This window comes from Neltuma alba, unplaced genomic scaffold, assembly GCF_004799145.2.
Source record: "Neltuma alba isolate B1F8T4 unplaced genomic scaffold, ASM479914v2 tig00010294_pilon, whole genome shotgun sequence".
NCBI classification, from domain to species: domain Eukaryota; kingdom Viridiplantae; phylum Streptophyta; class Magnoliopsida; order Fabales; family Fabaceae; genus Neltuma; species Neltuma alba.
The window spans coordinates 1,016,828-1,036,125 of NW_021635212.1; the positions used below are offsets into that span (position 1 = coordinate 1,016,828).

The 19,298-nt window shown below is 34.4% G+C and overlaps 1 protein-coding gene across 1 annotated transcript; it reads left to right on the plus strand.

Moving 5' to 3' along the window:
* The first annotated feature begins 1,239 nt into the window (after positions 1-1,239).
* LOC114755592 (TMV resistance protein N-like) lies at positions 1,240-10,321 on the plus strand. Its single transcript, XM_028944477.1, has 3 exons — positions 1,240-1,342; positions 1,671-1,854; positions 9,799-10,321. The coding sequence occupies exons 1-3, from the start codon at positions 1,240-1,242 to the stop codon at positions 10,319-10,321; spliced, it is 810 nt and encodes a 269-aa protein (XP_028800310.1).
* Positions 10,322-19,298: the final 8,977 nt, after the last annotated feature.

A 19,298-nucleotide genomic window follows, 5' to 3' on the forward strand; every position in this document is an offset into this window, starting at 1 on the left:
ATAAGACGGCGTGTTTCTTTTGAAGGCCATTCCCATCAATGTTTGATCATGTATTTGCCTTCCGGCAATTTTGCAGTTGGTTGCAACACGGTTGAAGTCATTTTATGTTACAAGAATTATGCGCGCGGACAAGGAATCAGAATTGAATGTGGAAGCTGACTTTGGAGATCATGGCAAGTTTATAATGAGCAAGTGTGGCTGGCGAGTGACACGAAAGGAAGATGTAGAAGAATGGCTCAGAACAATCCAACAATGCAGCAATACCAGTAAAAACAATGAAATCCTGTCCCGAGAATCTGTTCATGGAAAAAAGAGATATCATGAAGGGGAAGATCAGCAAGGAGAAGTCACTGTCAGTGATGTGGAAACTGAAACTTATTCAGCTCGATGGAGAAAATTTAACTGGTTTTCTTGATTGGTAATAATCACTATAGAAGCCCCCTTTATTTTCTTCTTACCTTGAAACTTGTATAATGATACCTTGTATTAATTCAAGTTACAATGCACATATGCACTTAGAAAATGATTGTGTGTGTGTGATTTAACTCAGTGAAACTTTTGATTAGATTTTAATTTAGTGCTGTGACAGCATTTTAATGTTCTTGATTGTGATTTGTTGGCCTTGTGTTGATCTATGCTTGCGCACCCACAATATGGTTCATTTGTTTGATAATTCATTTCATGATGTCGTGAATATATATAAACAGGTAGTGTTTGGGATGGTGTTATTCATTTATCAAACATATATGCATTGTCACAAGTAAAACGAAAAACAAAAATCAGACAAGAAGTTTCCTTAGAAAATATTACAATGATGGACTCAAATGATAGGAAGCATGTCTTGCACCTTTCTGTCTTTTTAGTTAGGTTTGTTGGTCGGAGATTTTTTGTCTTGCAAATATTCCTTGATTTCCTTGTGTTTCAGGGTGCAAAGTTGAAGAATGCTATTTTCAGAATGATGCAAACTTGTCTTCAAAATGAAGTACGCTGATCCCCTAGCGACATGCATTTAATTTTCTTTGAGAAATAGTTTCCCTTTCTTAGAAAGGATTAACAATGTCAACATGCGAATGAGAAATAATTATATTTTATCTGATTGCCGTCCTAGAAATATTCTAAACTGTAGTCCATTATAATGTACCTTTTGTTGTAAATATTATGTATGGGTGTGTCAAAGGAAGAGTCCCACATTGCTTGGGATTGTGAGGGTCCAAGTAATAAGTGGTCTTGGGCTACCAAATGGGCCAAGAGGAGGAGTGGACTTACACGCACAATGGGCCACCGGAGACAAATCCGGCAATTTCCCCTCATCCCCTTGTGCACGAGTCAAATGCAGTACTGGGTACTTTATTGGAAATATCTATCTAAATTTTAATTATAATTATGCCTCTTCAATGTTCGTAACCGAAGACTTTATTCTCCTTAAATAGTCATTAAACAAGTTAATTACTACTTGAAACCACTCATTTAATTATGAGTTAATTATCATTAAGCGCGTTTAAATGTGCCCAATGATATTGTGATCCGTAGCCTATAAAAGGGGCATGAGACGGAAGTTCAAAGGGGGACCGCCGTGCTTTGAGCTTTCTGGCAACTCTCTTCCCTCCTCTAGTGTTCTGCCTTACTGAGTTCTTTTACCTTTTGCTGTTTTGCTCACCCTGTTCTTACAGGAAGAATCCGTTTAATCCTGGAGAGTGCCGCTTCTTGCTTTGCCAGTAGTTGCGGAATAGCTCTTAAGGACAGTGTCTGTAAGACACGACTCAGATTTACTGTTCTCTGCAGGTGTTGCTGTCAACAGGGTTTGCCTAGCATTATAGAGGAGGTGGAAGATCTGCTAGATCTTGGAGAATTTTGGTGCTGCTGCCAACACCTTTTGTCCGAAATCATGTAATTTCCAGTTCGAACTGCACAAACTTTTCACAGTTGCTGATACTGTGATTTCATATGGTTTGCCGTAAATTAAAGCATTATACATTTTTCCTTTAATTTCAATCTCAGTCATTGAATATGAATTAAATTTATTCCCATTTGTTCTTCCAATAACATTTATCTATAATTAAGGAGTAAAACAATATAATTAGTAAATGACTATTATAATATGCACACATAAATGTCCATATGTATGTCTGTAGGTATGTATATTTATGAGGATAAGATCAATCTTGCATTGATATATAAATTAACGTAAATTAGTAATCGAGATTAAGTTTAGAGAATAAGCACCCGTATTTTCCCATCTTTTTGTCCATTATATTTAATTTGTCCACTTTTTTCTGGGATGTCCCTCTTGTGCTGCTACTGCTTTCCTTAGTCAGGATGAAATTCATACCTTCAAGCAGATAAAACTACAATATTCTGATCCTCGTCTTCTCTATATCCCTTGTTTGAGACTGCTATTATGTTGGGTCACCCAAGTAGCTTTGACATTTTCTACATCTTTAAATCATATGTCATGCACAAGGGTCCAGACGACCCCACACGAGTACAGGATCCATCTGGGGCCCATGGCCCAATGAGCATACAAGGATCTAGAAGGAAGAGTCAGAGGGCGCGACGTAAGACCGGGAAGCTGAGGGAATTAGAGGATTCTATATAATAAGACAAATACCGTTATGAGTGGGTGTGTGATTAGCATTTTGGAATCTCTTCGTCTCTGTGGTTCTCTGCCCCTGGCTCTTTCTCCCTTCTGCATTTCCGCTCTGTATTTTGTTATCATTCTCTTATATTTCCTGCACCGTTTCTTTTCGATAAATGCTGATATGATGATTATGGCTGAGATGTATGTTGAGCTCAATCATTAATAGGAGTTTTATCTTCTGCTATTCATATACTTCTCTGTGATCATAACATCATATTAAGATTGTCTCTTACCAAAAAAAAAAAAATTTGCACAATGATCTACTTGATCGTTTTGATTTCGGTGACATCTTAGAAAAAGACGTTAACATGCTGCTTCGATATTTTCCTACTCACCGTTTCTACAAAACTGATGTCTTATTAGTTCTCCACTCCCCAAACTCTATTATCTGTCTAGTTGTATAATTTTCTTCATTTTATACCATAGACCTTTTATCAAAAAAAAAAAATCGAAAACTGAGAAGGGGCCCGACTTTCTATTTTTAACTGCTGATCGACACCGATTTACAGCGAAATTTAATTTGGAAAAAAAAAAAAACCAGCAACTTCTGCTTATTTCACTAGCAACTACTGATGGCCACCACGTCATTTTTTAAAAGGTGACTTCGCAATCACACTCATCATCCCATGATTAAAAAAAAAAAAAAAACGTTGAAAGTTTCAAGCAAGTATCTGTATCTAAAGCTGCCCCCATAATCGTTGACCAATGTGAGATCGAAGATGCAGGTTTAATAATACTCCGTCTTTTCTAATTCACTCTCTTCTTTCTTTTTCTGATATCTATCCACACTGCAAAAAAGGAAAAAAAATAAAATTAGGGAATTTCTGTCACTAATCAAAACTAGCAACGAATTAATGACGGAATTTTTTTAGCGATGGAATTTTTTCCGTTACTAATTATTTAGTAATGAAATTTAAATTTCAGTCACTAATTAGTGACGGATTACTAACGAATTAGCGGTGGAAATTAGTGACGAAAAATTTCCGGCCCTAATCCGTTGCTAATTAGTGACTAATATCCCACAAAAATTTTGTCATAAAATAGTGATGGATTTTTGATGGAAAATACAATCACAAATTGGTGAGGAAAATTTCCGTCACTAATCTGTTGCCAGATTTTTTTTATTTCGTAAATTTAAAATACAACATAGAAATTACTGATTGCCACCGCATGTCATGTCAGTGACCCTCACTAGTCACCTCGCATTCTCCTATCTCTCCTAGGCCGCCACGTCATCCCCTCATTCACATCATTACCGTGTGTCTATCATTGTGAGCTACCACGTCATCAGTGGCTGCCACCTCACCAACTCCTCTCTTTCTCCCATATTGCCATGTCATCTCTTTGTCCACGTCATCACCACATGTCATCACCGCTCGCCACCTCGATCCTCCACTCTTCCATGCAGTCACATCATCCCCTCATCCACATCATTACCACGTGTCTATCATTGTGAACTGCCACGTTATCAGTGGATGCCACCTTACCAATTCCTCTCTCTCCCCCATGTTGCCATGTCATCTCTTCATCCATGTCATCACTACATGTTCATCATTGTGATCCTCCACATCATCACCAGTTAGCACATAACTCCTCCACTCTCCCATGCAACCATGTCATCCTAGTGTCCACGTTATCACCACGTGTCCATCATTGTGAGCTACCACGTCCTCAATGGATGACGCCTTGCCAATCTCTCTCCCCCATGTTGTCATCTCATCTCTTCGTCCACACCATTGTTACGTGTCCATCATTGTGATCCTCCACTTCATCATCGGTCACCACCTCAACTCCTCGACTCTCCCATGCAGCCATGTCATCATCACGTGTTCATCATCATGAGCCGCCACCTCATCACCTTGTCCACATCATCATCACGTTACAAATTGAGCCAATTTGTGAAGCAGTGCTAGTTTGAACTTGAGTCCTCTTGCACACATACTAAAGCCTTTGCCAGTTGAGCTGAAAAATACCTTCAAAATTTTTATGCAAAAATAAATATATATAATATTTCTAATAACAAATACAAATATACATAATAAATATTATATACATAATTTAATATATATTATATAATTTAATATATTATTATTCATTTGAATTTAATCTTGTATTTTGGTAAAAGATTTCTAATAATTTATATTTTTATTCAAATATTTAATGAAATAATAAGTATATTATATATCTTTAATTTTATTTTCTTTTATAATATTTCTTTTTATTTTACATAATATATTATTTAAAATTATGACATATATATTTTATTTTAATAATAAGTTTAAAAAATAATTATTATATATTTACATTATATTTTTTGTGACGGAAATTAATGGCTGAAAAACTCCGTCACTAATTCCATCACAAGATACTTTGTGATGGGTACTAATAATTTAAAATCAAATCAGCGACAAATTTGTGATGGAATTAGTGATAGAATAAAATTCTATCACTAATCTAACACTAATTTAGTGACGAGATAAAATTCTGTCACTAATTTTGTCACTACTTTAATGACGAAATTTTTCCATCAATAAATTTTGTTACTAATTTTAGTGATGGATTAGTGATGGACTAAATTCCATCACTAATTCCCTTTTTTTTTTGGTAGTGCCAACCTGGAAAAGCGGTTCATAATCTTTATATTAACCCAATTAGTATATAAGAGAGTTAAGTGTTGCATTATACTATAAAATAAATCTTATATTTAGGACCGGAAGAGTATGATTTACAGTTCCTGTTTGATGCTGCTATTTGATATGGTTTCCTGTAAATCAAAGCATTATACACTTTTCCTTTAATTGCAATCTCAGTCATTGAAATATGAATTAAATTTATTCCCGTTTGTTCGTCCAATAATATTTATATATAATTAAAGCGTGAAACAATCTAACTAATAAATGACTATTATAATATAAACACATATATGTGTATAAGTATGCATGTATATTTATGAGAATAAGATCAATCTTGCATTGGTATAAAAATTAAACGCACATTAGTAATTGAGATTAAATTTAGAAGAAAAGCACCCCTCGTTTCCCATCCTTTTGGTCCATTTTATTTAATTTCTCCACCTTCTTCTATGATGTCTCCATTGTGTTGCTACTACTTTTTCCTTGGTCATGATGAAATATTCAAACCTTCAGGCCGATGAAACTACAAACAATCTTTTGATCCTCGTCTTTTCTGTACCTCTAGTTTGAGACAACTTTTCTATTGCGTTACCCAAGTAGCTATGAAATTCTCTACATCCTTGAATCATATTAATATTGTATCTTAAAAAAAGAATTTGCATAATGATCTACTTGGTCGTCCTCATTTCAGTGGCATCATGGGAAAAGATGCTAACATCGTATTTCAATATTTTTCTAGTCACTGCTTTTACAAAAGTGATATCTTATTAGTTCTCCCCTCCCCAAACTCTTTATTACCCATCTTAGTTGTATAATTTTCTTCATTTTATATAATTAATCTTTTTATCAAAAAAATGAAAGAACTATTAAGGGCCTCAACTTTCTATTTTTAATTTCTGATCGACAATGATTGCCAGCGAAATTTAAATTGAAAAAAAAAAAAAAAGCGCGGCAACTTCTGATTACTTCACTAGCATACAATATTAAAAGATGATTTCGCAATCACATTCATCATCCCATGATACAAAATGTTGAAAGTTTCAAGCAAAAGCAAGTATACATATCTAATGAATGCTACCCCCATAATTATCGACCAATGTGAGATCAAAGATGCAAGTTTAATAATAGTCTGTCTTTTCTACTTCGGTTTCTCCTTCCCTTTTCTTATATCAATCCAAAGTCCTTTCAAATAGATCCTATTGCTGAAGGTTTCTGGCTTTCTTCCTTCATGAACTCCACAATCCCACCATGGAAGTACCATGTTTTCTTAAGCTTCAGGGGGGAAGACACCCGAGAAGGCTTCACAGACCACTTACACGCTGCTCTGAAACAAAGGGGTATCATAACTTTCATAGACAATAATCTCAACAGAGGAGGGGTTATTTCTGATCAACTCCTCCAAGCAATTGATGAATCTCTCATCTCTCTTGTTGTTCTCTCCCAAAGTTATGCTTCTTCCAGTTGGTGTTTGGATGAACTTGAAAGGATTCTTCAATCTAAAAGATCTTTGGGTCGAGAAGTTATCTCAATCTTCTATAAGGTTCCTCCATCTGATGTGCGTTATCAAAGAGGTTCCTTTGCTCGTGCCTTTCAAAAGAACATGCTGAGAGATTTTCTGAAAACGAAGAGAAGCTGCAAAGATGGAAAGATGCCTTAGAAGAAGTTGCAAATATATCTGGCTTTGACTCTACGGATCAGTAAGTTTTGTATAGCATTGTTATGATAGGCCTTTTAACAAGTCAGCGTAGAATTAGCAGTTATGATACTTTCTTCAGTAGTTGCTGGCAACAAAAATAAAAAAAAAAAAACTTTCTTTAGTCCTAAATATAAAATTAGATAACTAATTTGTAAAAATTAAAAGGACAACTAAGTTAATTACTTACTAAAGATTTGTGTTTGTTTCCCAAAAGTATGTTTTTTTATAAATTATTTGTATTGAAAACTACTCCTTTAATGTAAAATCCCGCTAATATGTATAATTAATCGAGAGAGTTTAGAACAAAAATTACAAATTTGATAGACGTTGTGAAATGAAGTATATATTTAGGATTAAAACAAATATCTCTACTAATTCTTATATTCACGATCGGCGGAAGTAATATTATTGTTGAAAAAATTTTGATACAGTGGTGTCAAAAAGCTCATAACTTTTGGTGATTCTGTCTAGTACAGATCTTTCTCAAAACTTTTATTCTATGCTATTGATTGAAATCATATTTTCTGCTTCAATTCAATTATAGTTTCACAGCAATTACACCAATCCGAGTACGTTTGTGCAAACGTGCTTCTTTTTTTTTGGGGGGGGGGTCCTAGAAAGACACCATACAAATGTTTTTCTTGATAGTTAAATCTTGTCAGTTGTTTTTAATCTTTCATAATACTCCAAGTAAACTAATTACCATGCGTTTAAATTCAAAGTTTGAAATCAAATTTCAAAATTGAATATCAGAGTATTTTAATTGATTATTAGTCAATTAATAATCTACGTTTTTTTAATTACATGAACTCAGCCGTTTTGAGGATAATAGCATGGGCGGTGCGAAGCGTAGAATCCAACAATTTTATATTATATCCTAATATGGTCAATATTAGCTTCATTCTCTCTCATTTAATGAATTGGGCTGAGTTTTCCAAATGGCATTGATGCACAGTGTCAAATTATATCCTTAAACCTTCAGTCCAACCCAAAAAAAAAAAAACTGTGTCCTTAAAAATATGAGCAACTTGCACTGGGCAAGGCCGTTTCAGAACCTATGGCCTAACATACTTAGAAACTAGCCTAATCTATTTCGTAAATATGCTAGGGTAGGCCTATTGCCAGACCTATTTAGGTAATTAAATAGACCAAATCTATTTTTATAAAAGCCTAGCTTATAAGCCTACAAACCTGACCTATTTAGGGATTTTTTATAATTTACTATTGCAATACAATTTAAATCAATTTTATAAATTGTTTATAAAATTATTTACTTGACCTTAACCCTAAGTTTCACATCTCATTATTTACACACGAGTTCAACCTTTTCATTCATATGTCATTCATCATGTCTCTTCTCTTCAATTGCTCAAGATGGCAACACTAGCTTACTCCACTCTCTTGATTTCCATCCTTTGTTAAAGTATAATAATTGTTGTAAGTTTATTTTATTGAGAGTTTTTTTTAATAACTTTTACTATTGTATATCATTATATAATATAATTTAAATGAATTTTATAAAAGGTTAAAGTGCAATTTTAACCATTAAGCTACGTACGAAGAGTATCTGACACTAATGGGTTTTGAGGGTGCCAAATTAAACATAAACATTATTGGTACCAAACACCCTTCAAGCAAAACTTAATTATTCATATCTATTTTTGCACCCCTAGACGCTTTTCACCCAAAAATTAATTGTTAAAATCGCATAATAATCCTTTTGTAAATTATTTAAAAAATTACTTACATGACCTTAGCCCTAAATTTCACATCTTATTATTCACACACAAGCTCAACCTTTTCATTTGTTTGCCATTCACATCTATGTCTCTTCTCTTCGGTTGCTCAAGATTGCAATACTAGCTCATTCCCCCTCTCTCGATTTGCGTCCTTTGTTAAAGCATAATAAGTGTTGTATTGTAAGTTTATTCTAGTGACACCCAAATAAAATAGTATAATTTCAATAGGAGGAATTTGTCCCAATTTATACAAAAAAGTGAAGAAGTAAAATCCAGTTTGACATGTCACTTGTTATGCTTGGATTATTTTAGGAAATGTATCTCCTTAGTCCACAAATTGGTTGAATTTTTCTTATTCCTACTTACTCAAACAACTCTTGTTACACTACAAAAAATCTACATGTTTGCAGCAGCTACATTGTAGTGGTATGAAAAAACTACTACAGAGCATAATATTTATAGCAGTTTCAGGCTAAACTACTATGAATTTATAGCACTTTGAAGACATAATGTAGGCTTTTAAATAAGCTTTTAAGACATAATGTAAGCTTTTAAATAAGCTTGAAGGGTTGTATAAGAAAATTTGGGAACATAAGCTTTTAAGCCTATTTAAAGGCCTATATTTTAAGTAAACATTTAAAAAGGCTTCAGGCTTTTAGAAGGCTCAGGCTTGGGGCTTTGAAAAGACCTATATACAAACTCAAGTCTAGGCTCAACGTTTAGATCTTTGTTGTAGGCTCAAGCTTATTTAGCTAAAGTCTAGTCTAACCTAACCTATTTCCATTTCTACCTATGGCTGCACTTGAAAATTGTTCCCTCTTCATTCAATAGGGAACATTTTCATAGTTATTGCCAAATTAAGTCTTGCCAAATCATCTCTCTCTCTCTCTGTTACTTCTTTTCATGTTATCGTTCTTCTATAGATGTTCTTGATACGCTGCCACTTTAGAACTCTGCCATATCTTTATTTTTCCTGTCTGGATCACCAAGTTCAGAAAATCATGAAAACATGAGTTTGCCCTAGTGGTAGCTAGGTAGTTATTTGTTTAGGACATAGAAAATAACCGTTTGAGTATTCCTTTCTATGTGCAGGCATGAAGCAAAAGTCACTGAAGAAATTACAGTAGCAGTATGGGCAAAGTTACAACCTAAATTACCATATTGTTGCAACAATGAGCTCATCGGCATTGAATCAAGAGTGCTAGAAGTGACTTCACTTTTAAAGATTGGATTTTGTGATGTTCGCTTAATAGGAATATGGGGAATGCCTGGTATTGGAAAGACAACTCTTGCGAGGATTGTCTATGATAGAATTTTTCACCAATTTGACCTCAGTTGTTTTCTTGCTGATATGAAAGAAAGCTCTGAAGCCAAGGGGTTGGTTGCTTTGCAAAGGAAACTTCTCTCCAAACTCAAGATCCAAGGCATGGAAGTTGATGATACATATGATGGAAAGAATATAATAAGAAACCTGCTATGCAACAAAAAAGTTCTAGTTGTCTTGGATGATATAAGTGAAATAAACCAACTAGAGGACCTTTGTATAAGGCAGGGTTGGCTGGGTCCTGGGAGTAGAGCAATTGTGACGACTAAAAATATATGCGTGTATGGATAGAGCATGGAGAACTTGAAATTTATGAGGCTAAATTGTTAAACAATGATGAGTCTCTACAGCTCTTTTGTAAGAATGCTTTTAAAAGGGATCAACCTCTAGAAGGTTATTGGAAGTTGTGTGAAGACATCATCCGCCATGCTCAAGGCCTTCCTTTAACTCTTGAAGTGTTGGGTTCATATTTTTGTGGAAGAAGTGAACTTGAATGGAAAGAAGGTTTGGAGAAAATCAAGAAGTCTCCACCAAGCAATATTCTAAAGAGGCTTAGAATCAGTTATAATGCATTAAGTGATACGGAGAAGAAAATATTTTTAGATGTTGCTTCTTGTTTTAAAGGAATGGTCGAAGACCAAGTGACAGAAATATTTGAAATATGTGGTGATCTTTATCCAACACTTGGAATAAGAGAACTTGTTGAGAAATGCTTGTTGACAGAAAATCTTAGTAATGATGGTGCATGTTATCTGGGTATGCACGATATCCTTCAAAAAATGGGCAGAAGTATTGTTATAGAGGAATCGCGTAAAGATGTTGGCAGACGTAGCAGGCTATGGTCGCTGGAAGATATTGATCATGTGATGACAAAAAACAAAGTAAGGAGCTTCCATTGAGAAATGCATTCAACTTTGCTGTAATTTACAATATTTAAACTGTTTTTTTTTTTTGTAGGGCACTGATTTGGTTGAACTTATACATCTTCAATCACCTATGCCATATGAAGCGAATTGGGACCCTGAAGCATTCTCTATGATGCGGAGCCTCACAATACTCATCATATTATGTGATGTGTGTCTTCCTCGAGGTCTCAAATTTCTTCCCAGTTCACTGAAAATTCTTGAGCGGAAAGCTTATCCTTTGAATTCTTTGCCCTGTGTTGCCCATCTTGATGAACTTGTGCTCCTGAAAACGCATCATAGCAAGATCATACAACTTCGTTGGGGGAGAACACAAGTAAGAACTTTTTTTATCGCCTTATGAATAATAGCTTAATCTTTTTTTGAAAGTAAGTCCATTTACTCGTCCATTTTTTTTGGGGCAGATGTCAAAAAAGTTGAAGTTTATTGATTTAAGCTACTCAGAAGAATTCACAAGAACGCCTGATTTCTCGATGCTGCCCAATCTTGAGCAACTAATTCTTAAAGGTTGCGTTAAACTTTCTGGAGTTCACCCATCACTTGGACAACATACCAAACTTGTTCTAGTGGATTTGGAAGATTGCAAGAATCTTAAAGTTCGTCCGAGTAGAATGGAAATGAATTCACTAAAGACATTGATACTTTCTGGCTGCTTAAAACTTAAAAAGCTTCCAGAATTTGGGAAAAATATGACCAACTTGTTGTTTCTTGACGTGGAAAATTGCGAAACCCTTGTTTGTCTTCCAAGTTCCACTTGTAATTTGAAATCCATGAAAGTTCTCAATATGTTGGGTTGCTCAAAATTTTCCTCATTACCGCAAAATATTGATGAAAATGAGTGTTTAGAGGAGCTTGATTTGAGTAGAACTGCTATAAGAGAAATACCTTTATCGATCGTTAGCCTTCAAAATTTGAAGATGCTATATTTGAATAGATGTAATGGTCTAAGTTCAACATCCAATTCATTAATAAGGAGCTTGCTTTCCCCAGTTCGAAGGGCATTTGGGTATGGTATTCGTGAAGCTCCCGCTGGATTGGTTTTTCCTTCTTTCATCGCACGTCTAGCATCACTGAAGAAGTTGATTATGAGAAGTTGCAATCTCGAAGGGGGGTCAATTCCAAATGATCTTGGCTGCTTACCATCATTGGAGGTCCTTGATTTTAGTGGGAATGATTTTAGCAACCTACCTGAGGGCAGTTGCGTTCTTCCTCCCTCATTCTCACGTCTTTCCTCATTGAAGTCTTTGGGCTTATCTTCTTGCAATCTCCATGATGGGTCAATTCCTGAGAACCTTAATTGCTTATCATCATTGAGGAAACTTAGTCTACATAACAATGAATTTACCCATCTTCCTGCTGGTTGTGTTGCTAATCTTTCACTTCTATCTCATCTTCATTTGAGTTATTGCCGAAAGCTCAAATACTTGCCAGATCTTCCGCCGAATCTAGAGCAGATAGACACAATAGCTTGTCATTCAATGCAACCACTATCTCTTTCAGAATTTCTATCAGTTTTGATTACAACTACTAATGATTTTTCAAAATCTTTTCCATCAACGATTTTGCATAACATGGATTTCAAGGTTTGGTGGACGCTGGAGACTGACATCCCATCTTGGTTCCATAGTCAAAATGTGCAATTTCTTCATGAAGTTGATGGTTTTCAAATTTCCAAGAGAGAAATCTCATGTAAAGATCTTGATCATTATCATCCCAATGTGATTGGTGGTTTTGTACCGTCTGATTCCATTGTGTCAATAAAAGTAGACGTCTCTCATCTTTGTGGTTCAAGTATAAGGTGGGGAATTTCTCTTTGCATTGTTCTGCAAGATCTAGACCTTCCTTTATGTGGTGGAGATGTGTTCTCTCGAATTCTTCAGCTGACTTATAAAGCTTCACAAGATAAATTCTTCAAAAAGGAATTGTCATGGACAATTGCCATGGGAAACAATCCCAATCAAATGCTGATGATTCATTTGCCTGGGAGTAATTTCAGAGTAGTTGACTGTGGCCTGATCGAATTCATCTTTTATACGCAAAAATATAAGTGCACAGAGAAAGTACAAGGGTTTGGGAAAGTTGGTTTGCAAAGTCAGAGTAAATTTGTGATAAGCAAGTGTGGGTGGCGTGTGATAAGCGAGGAAGATGTCGAAGAATGGCGCAGATCATCAGTGAACGTGCGTATCTGTGAGTAATGAGGAAGCCGAAATATTTTCTGCTAAACGAAGAAGAATCCAATGATTTCTTTTCATAGGTAACTCACCATCACCCTTTATCTTCTCCAGAAACACACTCGCTCGCACACGCACACACAAATAAAATTGATTCCTTGTGTCTCTGGGTGCAAAGTTGAAGAATGCCAATTTGAATGTTACAAACATCAAATGATGTGAGTAGATTCCTTATTAACATTTTGATTTTCTTTGACAATAACTTTAACTCCATCGAAGATGTTATGCATGACAGCTTTTTCATAGTCTTGTTCATATTTCTGCACTGAGTTCTAATTTTTCAATATCAATACAAAGTGAACAACATGCCAACTTCCCATTATCTATATGTTAGATTTGTTTCATGCAAGTTTATTTGTTTCATAGACTTTTGGCTGAGGATAACTAAAATTTGGAAGTTAGAATATTGTACATATGTCAGAATTGCGCCCCTTCCTGCTTCTTCAAGAATCCTTGTGTGATAAAGGCAACCAATATACTCATCAGTCCTTAATATAGGATCCAATTAGTGAGTTGATTTTGGTTCTAAATATAAAACCTATTTTTCATATTTATTAATTTTTTCTAAATTATCCCCATTAACACTCCCTCAATTATTATCAAGTAGGAGAGAGAGGAAGGATATTAAGGAAAATGATTATGGTGTTTTGAAAAAAAAAACATGTCATATTTCTTATAATTAACTACTTACCTGACTTTTTTAATTTAATCAAATTAGTTAAATAAGTCTTATATTAATGACTAAAAGAGTATCATGTGAGATTATTTCATGTTTTCATGCCAGATGCTCATGTCCTCTTTCTGCCCACCCCTCCCTCCCTATACGAGATTACTTTCGGCGTTTGATCTCTCTGTTATATATATGAGTTTGAAGCATGTCTTTCTTTTTTACATGGCATAAAGATTCCTTCGATTTTTTAAAAAGAATCTCGCTGATGAAAAGCAAGAAATATACCCACTATCACTATTCTGTACCCCCAACATCACGCGAAATAGCCTAATGTTTTTTCCATCGCTATTAAATAAATATGTTGTTTGCATATTAGAATTTCATTATTAACATGATTGCGTAAAATTTACCTTTCAATCAATAATTATATGTAGTTTACCATATGTTCCTCCAGTCCTTAATATAGAAGTTAATCATAGAGTTGATGTTGATCCTATATAGAAGATCTATTTTGGAACTTTATCATTTTTTTCAAATTAACTCTATTGATATTCTCCTAACAATAATCAAGTAGGAGAGAGAGGGGGGAAATTAAAGAAGATATATTAACTAATTTAACTAACATTTTTAATTTACTCAAATTAGTTAATTAGGTTTTACATTAAGGACTAGAGGAGCATATTGCTAAACAAAGCTGAGTGCCTATATGAGGCCTCTCTTTACCAAGCCTGTGATATTTAAATACCTTTCAATTTATTTTCCCTGTTTTAAATGCCATTTGCATTTTGCCAAGAACTTAGGGAAGAATAAGGTTATGGTCCTTATAGCTTCCATTTTCAAAAATTAATACCGCAAAGAAGCTTCAAATTAATTAATTGTATTCAGCAAGTCTTTCCCAATAGGAAAAATATTAAGTCGGGAGAACATGAGAAGAGAAAATGTCTGATCAGAGAGATGCTATATATAAAAGCAACAAAGCAGGATTAGAGATGAAGAAGAAGAAGAAAGAAGGAACCCCAAAGATTTCATACTTATGTCTGATACATAGATAACTGTACGTGTAGTTAGAGTGAATGAGACGAGTGACATTGGTTGTAACATCTCTAATAAAAGAGGAGGAAAAATCCGAAGCCATTACGAAAGAAGCTTCATACCAGCGAGAGTGTTATGGTATTTTTATATATCCTAATTCAAAATCAAATTCTTTTGAGGAAAAAGGTAATCTTTTTTCTTTTGTAAGTTTTGGAAACTTGCATAAATATAAGCTTTTTCTCTAAAACAAGGTAATTGCTGAATGATAATTAAGTACCACCACCTTCCACATAGCGATGTACGCAGCAATTACTGTTGTATCAACCTTCAATTCATCTTGCACATCTCCCGGCAGCTTACTGCTATGTATAATTTTCTGCTTGGGATGGAAGACTTGAAGGCGTTGGTGAAGGATTGCAAGTACAGCTGGGCTTTTTTTTTTTTTTTTTTTTTTAAGTTCTTCGCTGTTAGAATCATGTTTTGATTTTTTTTTTTTTTAATGCTTTGGGAACTTGGAATTTGAGTTTTAATTGAAGCAATGTGAACTAATTAAGAGAAGAACAATAGGGGTTTCCCGGAGGGTTCTTGCGATACATGACTTTCTTTAGTTGTAATTAATATATATGGCAAAACCAAATGTTTTAATGTGTTTTTTTCATATATGAGTGTGTTGCATTTTCATGCTCAAGGGCGTGGAATTTTGATGTGCCTGCTAAAACCCAAGTTTATTGCCGCAAGGAAGTTTGAATTTGCAAAAATAATGGGATTGATATGTTGAGATGCCTCTTTGATATGGCTTTATAACTTTAATTAGGAGCTTGTTTCATCATTTGAAATCACATAGAGCACCATATTGCGAAATAAACTTCTAATATGGTGATTTTAAGCCCATAACTTCCCCCACAAGAGTTCTTGGCTGGGGGAAGTTATGGGCTTAAAATCACCATATTGCGAGATGTTGTAGGTAGTTGGCAGTGTCTCCTAGCTTGGTACATGCTAAATGCACTTCTGGACTTGCTTTAATTGGCTGCTTGGTACTAATCAAGATTGGATTTAGCATAAGAGCGTTGACCTTGTGAAATTCATGTTATTTTATCACATTTTCTTTAGTTAGTATACTTTTTGGTAAATTAATGTATATCTAGAAATACCTATGAAAGAAAAATATGCATAGTTGATACTTGGGCTAAAGTTATAAATATTTGGTTAATTATGAATATTTTACCCCTAGTTCATCAAATTTGGCTTTCATAGTTTGTCTTGCTTTGTAGCATTTGAAGCAAATATTAATACCTATGGAGTTGAAAAGAAGCTTAGGAAATCAAGACACAATAAAAAAAATCAAATAAAGAAGAGATCCAAAACAGTGAGCTATTGGCTCCAGCCAACAGAAGTCTTTGGCTTTAGCCAACAAAGGAGGCAGAGAGAAATTGGCCGCAGCCAAGAGAAATCTTAGCTGTAGCCAATGCATAATTACTAATATTCTACGCTTTGAAGACAGCACACGTCCCAGGGCTCTATATGCTATATAAATCAAAGGGATGCATTATTTTCACTCATTCTGGTCTTCTTGGGTGCATTTGGGAGCTTTTTGGTGTGCTAGGGCATGGATTTTGATGGGAGGTTGAGTTTGGGGTTTGAAGTTTGAAGTTTAGAAGATATTTTGGCTTCATATCTTGGTTCTTCTTCTGCTTTCTCCTTATGATATTTGCTTATTTGGGTAATTATATATTAATCCTTTTTTTGTGAAACAAAGGGGCCATGCGCAATACAATTATCTTAGAATCCTACGAGGAAAAGTGATTTCTACTTAAAATGAGATCCGTATAAGCTCCTTTAGCGCAAGATCTAAAAGGTAGGTTATGGCATAATTTTTTAACCATATAATGATGCAATATACATTACATTTAATTATTTTACTTCATATTATACTTCGAATACATTATTATATATTTTAAAAAAATTACTAATTAGCGATCTAATAACCATTACATTTAATTATACATGTTATAAAAATATAAAAATAAACTCTCACGAGTTTATTATTTGAGAAAGAGGGTGAGAACACCCTGAATTAAATTAAGAGAGAAACCTTGTTTTAGGCAAGAGGCCAAAGTTGATGAGAAAAATTACTTTTGATATTCAGTTTGCATTCTCTTTCACTACTAGAAAACAATTTTAAAAAGTAGCTAAAGTCGTCATTGAAAATTCACTTTTATCGTTGGCTCTCAATGCAATCGCTAAAAAGCTTTAAAAATTTGTTTTTCAGAGAAATTTCAACAGTGATTTAATTTTTGGCCGCAGATGATTTTCTTGTCACTGGTATTACTAGCGATGGCCGTTAGCGTGCCGATTTTTTACTACGCCCAAAAGTTAATTTTCAATAGTGTTTATGAGTAATAAATTTCAATTTTTTATTAAAAGAATTAAGGGATCATGTGACATAATTGATCCCAGTTCCCAGTATACACATCAATATAAACGAGATCCCTTATACGTACGGTTGTTATGAGTTTACTTCAGCAAATTCATAAGTCCTACAACCTGGCTCATAGCTTCGGTCAAAGATACATAAACACAAGCGTATTCACGCCATTTACCATAAAAACACTCACAATCTCCATCCATGTCTTAAAGAATAGGAAGAATTGCAATTAGGTCCCAACCAAGGGAATTAAATACAAAAAAGTCTCTTGAAATCATGAAATTATTCTAAAGTCCCGAGGGGCCTTTTTACAATAAATTTTATTTGTTTAATTACCAAATCACTCTTCTTTTTTTTTTAAAAAAAAAGTTTGCATTAACAACTGAAAGAGCAGTGGTTAACAACTTAGAATACAAGGATTGACAACTATCGCGGCTTGTTTGACAACTCATGCATTATATTTTGTTATATGCTGAGAACATGTATTGTCAAACCAGCCGCGATAGTTGTCAATCCTTGTATTCTAAGTTGTCAACCACTGCTCTTTCAGTTATCAATGCAAACTTTAAAAAAAAAAAGAAGAAGGGTAATTTAGTAATTAAACAAATAAAATTTATTGCAAAAAGGTCCATTGGGACTTCAAAATAATTTTATGATTTCAAGGGACCTTTTTGTATTTAATTCTCTTGGTTGAGACATAATTGCAATTCTCCCTAAAAAATATTATTACTGCGAACCCTTTGAAATTTAAATGCTGATGTGTAAAAAAGTATATTGTGAAATTTCCCCACCGATCAAAGGAAAAATATAAAAAGCATAACCTTTAAAACAATATCTGAAAATATCTTCCTTTTCCCGTGACGACTTTTTCCTCTTCTGGTTCGAATTCTTCATAGTAAATGCGCAATATTCAAGGAGAAAAAAATACAACTTATATCATTTCCTAAAATATAGAGTACTTTAAAAAGGGGCATCGAATTAGATATGTGCACATTACATGTATGCTTTCATATATATATATATATATATATATATATCCCACTTATTACGGCTTGAATTAAACCTTCCAATTATGTGGTCAACTATGATCTCTATCATTTTGCTTAAATAATGGAACGAATTGCTTTCTTTTGGCTACAACGAAAATGGAGACTGAGGTTTCTCTATCTCTGAAGCAGCCATTGGAAGAAGAATCTTCATCAGTGCTTCATGGAAATGATGTTTTTCTGAATAAACTTCTCTCGAGAAATTCATTATCGATAGAACAATATTGTCCTCCACGACCGAGTGAGGCATACAACTGCAAACTACCTGGTACAGTTCCATTCAAATGGGAAGTACAACCTGGGATTCCCAAAGATCCACCAAATGAAGAAAAAGATTCTTCATCATCGATGCCATTGGAATCTTCTCTAAGGTTCAAGAAGGATTTGAGTTTAAAGTCCAATCATCATCAGAACCAGATTATCAAAAAGAGATCTTCTTTGAAAGGTCCTTCATCTTGCTTTTTGAGAAGGTCCAAGAAAACCCTAAAGAAATCGCCCGTGTTTCCTCATCACTCTGAGTCCTCTAATTCAGATGATAATCGTGATGGCTTTTTCTCCTCATCTTCTTGTGCTTCAAAGTCTTCTTCGTCAACCTCTGCAGCAACAGAATCACATTTCTCCAATAAAGTCCTTGTAACATCGTCGTCGTCGCCGCCCATGTCTTCAAAATTCCGCTGTTTTGCAAAATGGCTTTTTCGAAGATTATTTTAATTTTCTTCTTTTTTAATTGTCTGGTTTTCTTACAATTTAGGGTTTTGGAAGTACTACTGTTGAATTGCTGGGGATTGATGGAAATATGTAGAATATTATCAATGGATCAAGTAATGCTTACATATGTATATCATGTTTCCTAGTCTCCCCTAATAAATAAGATTGAACAATTACTTCGATATATATACACACACCCATAGTTTTTGAGCTTTTGCACATCTCAAGGGAGA

Excerpts from the sequence above, each read along its gene's own strand:
- LOC114755592 (XM_028944477.1), top strand. The coding sequence starts at position 1,240 with ATGGGCCAAGAGGAGGAGTGGACTTACACGCACAATGGGCCACCGGAG. Across the intron at positions 1,343-1,670 it reads CGAGTCAAATGCAGTACTGG|GAAGAATCCGTTTAATCCTG; the intron begins GTACTTTATTGG and ends CTGTTCTTACAG. Across the intron at positions 1,855-9,798 it reads CTAGATCTTGGAGAATTTTG|GCATGAAGCAAAAGTCACTG; the intron begins GTGCTGCTGCCA and ends TTCTATGTGCAG.